Below are 12,583 nucleotides of genomic sequence, written 5' to 3' on the forward strand. Positions count from 1 at the left end.
ATGTATATATGAAGTGTTTGTTTGCAAAAACCGATAAGTCCATATTTGTCAAATGGAGATATTTGCGATTAAAGGTCGAGAAAAATAAAGAGAATAATAAGAAAATTTTTGCTTCTTTTGACCATAACTTCAAAAATGTACCTTTAAGTGTAGTGACCAATATATCATTTGTGACCGTGCACCTCAAAACAACCAAAAAGTCGCCAGACATGAATTTTTATTTAAGACCATTTTCTGAAAGAGCAGACTTTAAGCTTTAAAATGATGTATAACTCAAATCAAATGGACTCTCCTAACCTATCTAAATATTGGAAAGAAGGCACAAAATCAGGAAAAGTGTGAACTGAGAAAAGAGGCTCTGAAGTACGGTGTCTATTCAAGCGCTTAATCTTTACCAAACCGTGCTGGCTGTGCGATGAATGGGACAAAAAACAGGAAGTAAACCACCAGAGTAACAACAATGAAGGGATTATCAAATTAAACTGAAATTAATATGCCTCATTAACACAGTCTGTCCATAATTAATGCCAACTTTCAAAGCAGTAGCACTATCTTTTCAAAAGTTATTAGAGTTGAAAGTGAAGAGTGTGGACAAGGTTTTTCAGAAATGAAAAAGGGATTCTAAAGACACACCTAATCACACTATTCTACCAAAAATGTTCGAGATAAACTGCTAAAAAACACACTTTCCTGCCCGTTTTATGATACCAAATTTTAGCATAATGTAAAAGAAGACCCGCTCTTTCAGAAAATATGAAAAAGTCAAGTTCGGCTAGGTTGACCCATTTCACTTATTTTTAGTCCTCACGCAAAATCAGTGTATGCGACTTTATGTTCGTTTTGAGGTGCAAGGTCACATTTAAAAGGTATTATTTTGTATTTTATGGCAGATACCGTACTTCAAAATCTTCAAAAATGGACTTATCGGTTTTTGCAAACAAACTCTTCATATATATATATATATATATATATATATATATATATATATACATATATACACACATGTAGAGAGAGACAGAGAGAGAAACAAAGAGAAGGGAAAGGGAGTGTGAGAGAGAGAGAGAGCTTGAACTTCCAAAAGGATCTAAACCCATCATTTTTCAATGGATTTAGCGCTTCGTATGCCAGATTTTGATATTTTCTAAAGGAAATCGTTTAATGGCAGCATTCTGAATATTTGAATAACGTGTTCCTACCAATACGGAATGACACATCCTTCTTCGTTGCAGAAAGAAGTGTTTCTTTTGATAAATTTACTTTCATAGATGCAACAATTTCATTAATTATCGAGCGTCGGTACGGATCGAGATTACACTTGAATAAAATAACAGTGCTTAAGACGTTTCTTAAAAAAAAAAAACAAAAAAAAAAACAATTTACAGCATCTTACATTGGAAATGGGGAAGTATGAGATCTGTTTTTATCTATGGGATTGGCAGATTTCGCAAATCAATTCCACCTGAAAGACATAACTGCATGGTGAAATGAATCGGAATATCGCGCTCAATGTAATTGATGCCCCCCCCCCCCTCATTTTGAACACGACAGTGTTAGACAGATGACAATGACTGATTCTTACTCTATGGCATGAAGCTTGGGAGGCAATTGTTGTTATGAATGTCCTTGGCAGGTTTAGATCACTGATACCGGCACGTGTAAGATTGGGCAGACGACACAGAAATTCAGCCAAGTTTGCTGCTGCTGACTCTGAGATGAATTTTCCCCCTGACAAGTGAAACAGTAGTTTATTTATGTTCAATTGGCTTATCTGTAAAAGAAAAAGAAAACGAAAAAACTCAGTCACAAATTTCTAAACTCTACCGAACCATTTTCCTTTGTCTATTTCTGAACCTCTCTCTCTCTCTCTCTCTCTCTCTCTTTGAATTTTCTGAGCATTGGTAACGTATAATACACGTTACTATGTTTCAAATTAGTTACGTATTATGTATTATTCTGTGGAAGAAGATAACGACATAGAATCCAGTAAGTTGTGTATTTGTTACGATCTTCGCGGTGAAACATATCGCAAAAAAAAAAAAAAACAGTTTCTAGCGTAAATGAGAAGGATTCATCACTTACAAGAAAAAAAATCAAACAAAATCACAACGTCTATTATTGAGTTACATTATTGAGCGATGCTATGCGACATGGGATTCTTGTAGCAAAGATAACATTCTCTATGACTAATCGCCAATGACAGCAACATGAAACAATGTAAAGCCTGGAGTGAATAAACTAATTGACAGATGATACGAAGGTGTATCATTGATACTGTATGACTCGACGTCCTCGTAGAGTCATAGACACATGAGTAGTCTTCACGTTACGGTATATTGTTTCCGTCTAGATTGAAATAATGAGTTGTGACTTACGAATGCAAATTACTGCACCGCCGCCCTGCTTTTTGCGGTATTTGCCAGCGAGGAAGTGATCACAAACACCTATCACATTTTCGTCCAGTGTCATTGTCGGTTACAATGTTTTTTAGTATCTTTACTCTATTCCATTTTATTGTAAATGAAGGATTCATTGTGCCGCATTAGCATTGTGAAGTCGCACACGTAGTTTGGGATTCCAAGATTTCAATATATAGTGTACTGTACGAGAGAAAAAAAAAACACCTCATGATCCCGAGCATCTTATTAAAAAGAGTTTTACCGGTCTATGATAATATTATAGACCGGTAAAACTCCTTTTAATAAGATACAAGGCCTAAATAATAATCATAATATATTATATTATGATTATTATTTAGGCCTTGTACGCTCCTTTAAGACGTGAAATAGCTACAGCCAGTGACGTCGTTGGTTGTTTTTAAAACTAATTTGCTGTAAGGATCAAAGCTCCTGACATAAGCTATTGTGTTTGCATGATATGGGCACAATGAACTTACACACACACACACACACACACACACACACACACATTTTGTGAACGAATGGTACATTAAAACCGAGGTCCTTGCACTCTCGTACATCCACTGCATGCAAACATTTAAATAACTCAAAAAATATCTACCTATTTATCTATTATATAAATTATAATGTCATTTATTTATACTTAAGAAAGCGATTACTTTTCTATTTGAAGCCAAAATTAATATAAATCATTAGTTTTCTTTAGTTCATTCATTTATTAAGAATGAAATGAAATAAATTGAATTGAATTTGCTTAAGTCTTTGTTTGTTAACCCGACACATGTATGTGTGTCTGTGTGTCTGTGTTTTGGTAACGATATCATTTTGCTTCTCCCTTCCTATTAAAAGAAAAAAAAAATCCTGGGAATAGTACAGCGCCACCTGCATAACGTTACCGCATCAAGGGAGCCCTCACTGACCTCGCTTTCAATCTCCCTCTCCCTCCCTCCCTTTCTCCCCCCCCCCCCGCAGCTTGTGCAATGTTTGTTTCATGGCAAAAATTCCACAATTAAACTTGTCTGAGAGAAACATTCTATCATTAGTAAAGAACAGAATGTGTAAAGCAGAACCGGATAACGGAAAAAAAAACGCATTGCACTTGATTTCCATACTTTTGTCACTGCATGAAAAGCGTTCATGGTCTATTCTTTCGTTTATACATTGAATTTTATAATGCTGACTTTGGAGGACTGGAGTTACAAATAAAATTATGTCAACATCAAGTAAAATAGGATTGATTCGCTAAAGGTGTCACTACACTACCCTACAATACAAACTCTTTTTCATCTATATCGAAAAAAAAAATCATTCCTCTCCCAAGATTGCATCACTCATATCAATTATATTCAAATACTACATGCACATACCTGACATGATGATGCTAAGGAGGCGGCTGTTGAGAAGAAACTATCAGGCAAGTAGGGGCACCACAGAACGAGCTTCGAAAGACGTGGCATAGCACACACCCATTGGGCCAAGTCTTTTCCCACCGAGGACTGACTTAGGATATCATCATCAATGCTGCTAAGATTGAATTCCAGATCTTCAATCTGAAGAAAATAAAAGAATTGAAATGTGAAACTTAAAAAAAAGAGATAAATGAAAAGGTGTGGAAATGGGAAAGAGGAATAGTTGAACACGAAGAAAAGAAACCATTGTAGACGTGGATCCAAGACTACCATAGCTATGATGTAACGTGGCACATTTTAAAGCTATATGACAGAAGATCAAGCTATATTATCTTTTTCTACTTAATCAACACAGTAATATGATTATTTTACGATAACACTAATAACGACGTTATTTGAAGCAGCATAACGTACTCCCCCGTTTGTTTCTTTGTTTGTGTTTTATAAATAGGAGTGTACAGAACCAACCAGTTGAGTCAGTGGATGAAAGATGGCTTCGTCATTCCCTACAGTCCGTGATCCTCATACTTTAATAATGGCAGTTAACATCTCTTGCTTTTCTACCGTTCTTGGTCAGGTTCGGATCAATGCATGTATTGCCAGTCATAACGATCCACATGTACACCGAGTGAATCAAAGTAAAAATGATATTATAAAACATAATGACTAATGGGTGAAATGGTTAAAAAGGTAAGATGTGCACACACAAAAAAGGTGGGACAAAACTGAACGAAATAGTCGCCAAGTCTCCTTGAACAGTAACAAGACATGTAACAGGAGTAAAGTCGCGCCATATTTTATGAAGGCAAAGAACATTTGTTGAACATTGTTATTGAAAATCATTGCTGCCTAATCAAGAGGAATATATTGTTAGTGGACAATTTAACATAATAATGTAGCTATAAAATGCAAGCAGGATACAACGTACTGTCTGATTTATTACATATCGTTATTAGAAGCATCATATTATACCGAATCAACCAGGCTCCCCGACTTTAACTGAAAAAAGTGTGATGCATACAATAGAATGAGAACATCAAAATTGTTTTTCAAGAGACACAAAACTTTCGAGCAAATAGCCAGTGAATTAAATGAAGAGAACAATAAAGCAACATTTCTAATTTCCTTCCTTCTAATTCATCTACAATGTTTGTCTCCACATGAAGTAACTCCCACATAATAGCGCCCTCACGCTGCACATTGATCATTTCTGTCTGTCTGTGACTGCAGTCAAACTCGTACAGTGCGCTGCTCCCTAGCAAGCTTCGATCTGGGTGCCTGGTATATAAATCTAATCAATATCATTGTTATTCAAGCAGTTCATCATGCCAGGTCATCTTCTTTAAAAAATTATATTATGTCGATATGGCTGCCTGACGTATCTTGCTAAAAGTGACTTCCGAAAACTCATGCTGCTGTGATGACATACAAGTCTGCTTCCTGAAAAAGAATAATTGTCATGGTGACATAGAATTTATCTTGCTGTACAAAGGTCGTTTCCAAATGCATGCACACGTGTACACCTGCAGAGGCACTTACACTCTTTCAACAAGTACCCTTCACAAAATGTGAATGTCGTCTGTACATGAATTATACAGTCAACTCGACCTCACGAGATAGTCATGTCGTTATGGCGAGATGAATTATCTTGCTGAATATGATATGTAGTTACAGATACAGTCAAATCCGTCTACAGGGGCCATCCAATGGAAACAACAAAAGTGGCCGCTATAGACAGGTCTGTGGCCATTTTTAATGTCAACACTTGCATTGTATTATAGCATAAAATACCGCGTGCTATTCAAACAAAAACCACAAGCAAATTAGTTTGCCTGTGAAGCTGTTTGTTTTATAGATACTTTATTTTCTGCAAATCAACAAATCAATCAGCAAATCAATATACATAAGGCACATGATCATGAACATGTGGGAAATATACAAAATAGATTCAAAACAGAGTCGTTTGACTTGCGTAAGCAAAGATATAAAAGGTAATTAATGATACAATATACAGTATGCATGTCTATGCAGCGAGGATTACAACAATTATAATTATGGAGCGATAATGCAGAAGGCCGCCATTGTAAGCATAGCTTGAAAGGATGGCCGGCCAGAGGAAAAGGTAGGGACGTATACTAGTTTCGTAATACTACAATACAATACAAATTCTGCTGCGAAGATAGCAGGGGAAAAACGTGATGGTGGTGGATGTGCGTGCAAGTGCTAGAAAGTGCAGAAGGGCAGATATGCTGGAATGTAGAATAATCGAATTGGTTTGCTGAAAGAGGGAACGGTATGCGATGTTGCTATTTGGGAGACCAACATCAATCATATGAATTATTTGTTTTTAATTTGTATTTGAAGTATACTGTAATAAAATGCGCTTTTTTAAGTTTGCTTTAAATGAAAACAAGGAGGCACACTGTTTCAACTCCTCAGGAAGAGTGTTCCATGTATCCGGACCGTGGTGTCTAATCGATTTTTGAGCAAGTAAAAGCTTTGGATTACTTAAATGAAAATCATGGGAACGACGGGTTGGGTATAAATGAATATGGTCATTGGTTACTAAGGCATTATGAAAAAATGGTAATAAATTTCGAGTGTGTTTATACATAAATATAGCAGTTAGATATATATGTATGTCATGGGCTTGTAAAGTTTTTAGGCGATGAAATATAGGATCGGTGTGAGCCAAAAAATTTGAGTGTGTGCATATACGAAGAGCCTTTTTCTGAAGAATAAAAATTGTATTTAATTTACTTTTGCTACAGTTGCCCCATACAATATTGCAATACATTACATATGGTAAAAATAAAGTGTTATATAACATTATTAAAGTTTGATCATTAATCAAATACTTTATTCTCTTTAAAACACCAGTTGTTTTAGATATTGCTGTAGTAATATTCTGCACATGAGTATTCCAAGTTAAATTGCTATCTAGGGTCACTCCTAGAAACTTGGTTGAGTGTTTCTCAGCAATGTTTATACCATCAATATAAATACTTTTGGGAAGGGTGGGTTGGGACTGAAGAGTATGAAAATGTATAAAACATGTTTTATCAATATTCAATGAAAGCTTGTTACTTCTAAACCATTTCGAAATATTACCTAATTCCATATTAAGTGTGTCAATCAGTGTTGCAATATCCTTATGAGAATAAAAAACTTTAGTGTCGTCTGCAAATAAGATGAAGTTCAAACGAGGGGAGCAATTGGTGATGTCATTAATGTAAATCAAAAAAAGTAGGGATCCGAGGATAGATCCCTGAGGGACACCACATGACACGTTAGAATATAATGAGCGACTAGATTTAAATGCAACATATTGTTTGCGATGACTTAGAAAACTTCTGAACCATGACAAAGTAATCCCTCTCACGCCATAATTCTGTAATTTTCCAAGTAAAATGTCATGATCAATAGTGTCAAATGCCTTACTAAGATCCATAAAAACTCCAATTATATGTTCTTTTTTAGTAAGCGCATCAATAATATTATCGACAGATTTGATTATAGCATAATCGGTAGAAAATCCTTTCCTAAAAACAAACTGATTCGTATTCAATATATCATTTCCAATCATAAACGAGTAAAGACGCTTGTAAACTGCTTTTTCTAAGATTTTCGATAGAACAGGCAACAATGAGATGGGTCTATAATTTTTCACCATTAATGGATTTTCTCTTTTATAGATGGGGATAACTTTGGCGATTTTAAAAGAGTCTGGAAACTTGCCATTAAGTAGGGATAGATTGAATATATGGGTGAGAGGGGCTGCTAGGGGGTAAATTATCTTTTTCAATAAATTCACCCTCAAATTATCGGGCACACAGGATTTACTACATTTCAAATGTCGAACAATATCAATAATTTCAGATTCATTAATTGGAGTAAAAAACAAAGAATTTTGATTATTTTTAGGTAAATATTCTTTATAATGTTTTGTATCATTTATGGGAATCGATGCTGCTAAAGAAGGACCAACATTAACAAAAAAAATTATTAAAAATATTTGCAATTTGGTCAGGATTAGTGATAACATTATCATTATGAGTAATACTATCAGGACATTCCATAGGTTTCTTTTTGAGTATTTCATTAACAGTCCGCCAAAGAGCACTTTTATCATCCTTGTTAGATTCGAGTTTATTTGAAATATATGATTTACGTGAAACTCGAATTAAAGTAGTTAATTTATTTCTATATATTTTATACCTTTTCACATTTTCAGGAGTGGGTTTTCTCAGAGATATCTTATAAAGACGGTTTCGAGTAAGAATGGAATATATAAGACCTTGAGTAATCCAGGGTTGCCGGGCTCTTTTCCTTCCATTTCTCTTGGTAGTTAAAGGAATATGTTTGTCATAATAATCTAATAATTTTTGTAAAAAAAATTCATAAGAAGAATCAACGTCTTGGAGTTCAAAGACGTCATCCCATTGTTCTTCAAATAAATCTTGATTCAATGAATCAACATTTTTTGGTGTTTCATTTCTATACATTTTCAAGTATTGTTTGGGTATTGGGGTTGTTACAGATTTGTCTTTAATCATAAAAATCGGTAGATGATCAGATATGTCTGAATAAAGAATGCCGTTCGTGCAGGTTTCAGTAATGACATTAGACAGTATATTATCTATTAATGTTTTACTATGGGTGTTATTGTTTATTCTGGTGGGTTTATTGATGTGGGGATGCAGTGAGTTGGAAAGTAATATGTCATGGAAATGGGTGGGTTGTAATAAATCTATATTGTAATCTCCCATCAAAAAAAAAAAATGATTTTCTCTCTCCAAGAATTTCATTAGCACATTGATCGAAATTGTCAAAAAAAGATTGAATATCATTTTGCGGAGGACGGTAAATGGTACCAACTATAATATTTTTCTCATTGTCATTTAAAATTTCAATAAATAAGCTTTCTGCCCCTTGAATATGCAAATCAGTTCGAATTCTGAACTTAATTTGATTATTAACATACATGGCAACCCCACCTCCTATGCCATGCTTTCTGTCATTGCGAATAAAATTGTAATTGTCAATGCCAAACAGGTCCGGGGAATTGGAGTGCAACCATGTTTCGGTAATTCCTATAACGGAAAATGGAAAATCATTGAGAGAATTTAGAAATAATTCAAACAATTCAAAGTTTCTATTCAAACTCCTTGAATTAAAATGAATTAAACTAAAATTAGCACAAATCTGATTTGCCTTATTGACAAAAAATTGACTGTTAAATTCATTAATAGTGAAATACTGACTTGTGTGGTTGACTAGCTGTTGGTCATCTATTCCAAAATCAGAATCCATTTGCAATGAGTAACATTACGTGATCGCAGCATATCATGGTGCAACGGGAAGTGTAGTGCACATCGTATACACGGGGTGTATACGATGAGGTGCATCGGTGCGTGTTGTGCTGTAACAAACAATAGAGGAGCGCTTGAAATGAAATTATTGACATGATCTAGAGGACTTCAGAGCATAGACACACAAAAACAAAAATTCAAATAATATGCTACACTTTAGGGGTGACCTAGCAAGTAGTGCGGCTTACACATAATGAAAAATAAACAGTATCATTATGTCAATACAACCTCCTTTCTGAAAGGAATTTGTCATTTTTACAATATTCTTGTCTGACATTATAGAATCAGTCGAGATGGAATCGGGCGAAAGAAAAGAGGAAGAAATAAAGACAGACTCCAGAAGGGGGGGGGGGGGGGTGGACAAGAGAAATCTGGTTTCGGTATAGCCGTGTATATAATGCGGGTAGAGAAGAAAGGGAGGATATGAAGGCAGATACCGGAGGGAAGAATTTGATGAGAATCTGAGAGCTATATAGGGTAGGATATACGGGTAGATATGACATTAAGCTGTGAAGGCAAAGCATGAAAGAAGAGAAGAACTGGGCAGAACTGGTTGTGATACAGCAGATTGATAGCTGCTGTGGTCACTGAAAACGGGAGGGTACGGTATTCAAATTTGAAGTCCTTAACAACTATTTTAACTAACAATCATTCATAACAAAAGCAATGACAAGGTAATCACACAATAACGCAGCAGCGTAGGACGGCTATACAGTAAAAACATTCTTGCTAACAAGCAATTAAACAAGTGATACATCGACTTCACTTACATTGTTGGTTTCTGTATCAACAGAAACGTAATACTTTGTTGGATGCGAATAGTGAACTCAGAAATTGCAACAATACAAACTGTAGGTCGTGCGTCGACCTCGAAATCATTGTTCGCCGTTGTACCAACAGATGAAGCAAATTGTAAAATACATGAATAAAGTAGCACGCACATTACATAATCTTACAATATATGATGCTTGTCTCCGGAAGAAAAGCAGTACAGTGAGTGGGCTGATTTTTTTTTTTTTTTTTTTTTTTTTGAAGTGGCCATCTGTTTTAAAACTAAGCTTGTTCCTAGCAGTAACAATGCGGTGGTATGAAATAAATACTCGCGTTAAATGCATTAGTCAAACATTTGGACTTTAACAGCAAACAATTCCATTTCATGTACATTGCTATAGCTCCAACATTTCCATTTCATGTACATTGCTATAGCTTCAAAATATACAAAGAGCATCGATATGAACACGGATGTACATGTCGAAGGAAATGCATTCATCACTGCACCACATCAATGTTGCTTCACGAGAAAAAAAAAATATTTCATTATGTATCAGTTTATCATGTTAGAGTAATCATCTGTTTAAATCAGAGTGCAGTCAAAATGCAATAAAGGAAAATAAATACACTCTAATGTCTGAGGTAGACATTTTGATTTTAGTAAGAAACACTATAAAACCATAACTGATGTCTTAATTACATGATATGCAAAAGACATCGGTATAGCAACAGTTTATCACTGTATCATATAAAATGGTTGCTTTGTTTGATAATTTTTACTGTACGAAAACTTTATACAATAGCAATTAGTTACGAGTTCTTAGTCAAAAGACTGGTGCAGTCAGACATAATTCAGTTATGGATCATGAAAAGTTGACAATGCCGCTAAGGTTCCTTCCTGCCATTCGAATGTGCCTTTAATTGTACTAATAAAAAAAAATCAAATCAACGTAGCATAGCGAGTTACAACTTGGGTGGGGTTGTTTTAGTGGAGCGGAGCAAGCAAGATTACTGCCAACGGAAAATGGCGCGAATAGTGGGCTCAACCGATTGAATTACAAAAGGGATGGGTGTTTCGTTGAAGCGTGAATGCCTATAGAAAATTAGGTTTATACTCTTGGTGCGCACAGTGCTAATTCTGCATTCATCTTGCTGACAATGGTTGAATGATAAAAAGAGGTTAAGGCGAGAAGTCCGGAACGAGGTAAAAATACCTCTCCAGAAAGGTTTGTCTTTAAAATGGATCCTTCCGCATATCAGGTCGTGCGTCGACCTCGAGATCATTATTCGCCGTTGTACCAACAGATGGAACAAGTTGTAAAATACATAAATAAAGTAGCACGCACATTATAATCTTACAATATATGATGCTTGTCTCCGGAAATAACAATACAGTGAGTGGGCTGAATTTATTTATTTTCTTTTTTTCTTTTTTCTTCTTTAGATAGCCATCTGTTTTAAAACTAAGCTTGTTCCTAGCAGTAACAATGCGATGGTATAGAATAAATACATGCGTTAAATGCATTAGTCAAACATTTTGACTTTAAAAGCAAACGTTTGGATTTCATGTACATTGCTATAGCTCCGAAATATACAAAGAGCATCGATATAAACATGGATGTACATGTAGAGGGAAATACGTTCATCACTGCACCACATCAAATGTTGCTTCAAGAGAAAGAAAATATTTCATTATGTATCAGTTTATCATGTTAGAGTAGTCAACTGTTTAAATCAGAGTGCAGTCACAATGCAATAAAGGAAAATAAATACATACGAATGTCAGAGGTAAACATTTTGATTTTAGTAAGAAACACTATAAAACCATAACTGATGTCTTAATTACATGATATGCAAAAGACATCGGTATAACAACAGTTTATCACTGCATCATATAAATTGGTTGCTTTGTTTGATAGTTTTCACTGTATGAAAACTTTATGCAATAACAATTAGTTACGAGTTCTTAGTCAAAAGACTGGTGCAGTCAGAAATAATTCAGTTATGGATCATGAAAAGTTGACAATGCCGCTAAAGTTCCTTCCTGCCATTCGAATGTACCTTTAACTGTAACAAAGAAGTCAACATAGCATAGCGAGTTTTACAACTTGGGTAAGAAAACTGCCGGTCCCGAGCATTTCGTTATAACGGGAGTGCACTGTAATCACACTTATCGGAGAGAAACATTTTATCATCAGTAAAGAAAATACTTTACGTGTAAAGCCCAACCGGATAACGGAAGAAACGCATTGCACTCGATTTCCATACATTTGTCAGTGCATGAAAAGTGTTCATGCCTATGCTTTCCTTCATAAATTGAATGTCATAATGCTGAGGAGGATTGAAGTTACAAATAATGTTATGTCAATATCAAGTAAAATAGGATTGATTTCCTCAAGGAGTCTCTTTACTACCCTACAATGCAGGTTCTTTATTTCACTTCTCGAAAAAGAAAAATGCAGTCCTCTCCCAACACTACATGACTCATATCAATTATAGTCAAATACTACCTACCTGACATGATGATGCTAAGGTGGCTGCTGTTGAGAAGAAACTACCGGGCAAGTAGGGGTACACCAGGGTGAACTTGGAAAGACGAGGCATAGCACACACC

At 35.3% G+C, this 12,583-nt stretch overlaps 1 protein-coding gene across 1 annotated transcript in view; it reads right to left on the bottom strand.

The window, feature by feature from the left end:
* The window catches only part of LOC140235859 (uncharacterized), a 42,595-nt gene that overhangs the window by 2,339 nt on the left and 27,673 nt on the right, over positions 1–12,583 (bottom strand). The window contains 2 exon segments of the mRNA XM_072315857.1: positions 1,580–1,768; positions 3,785–3,967. Of these exon segments, the coding sequence (XP_072171958.1) occupies positions 1,580–1,768; positions 3,785–3,967 (372 nt within the window).

The sequence above is a fragment of the Diadema setosum genome, chromosome 12, assembly GCF_964275005.1.
Source record: "Diadema setosum chromosome 12, eeDiaSeto1, whole genome shotgun sequence".
Lineage (NCBI taxonomy): Eukaryota > Metazoa > Echinodermata > Echinoidea > Diadematoida > Diadematidae > Diadema > Diadema setosum.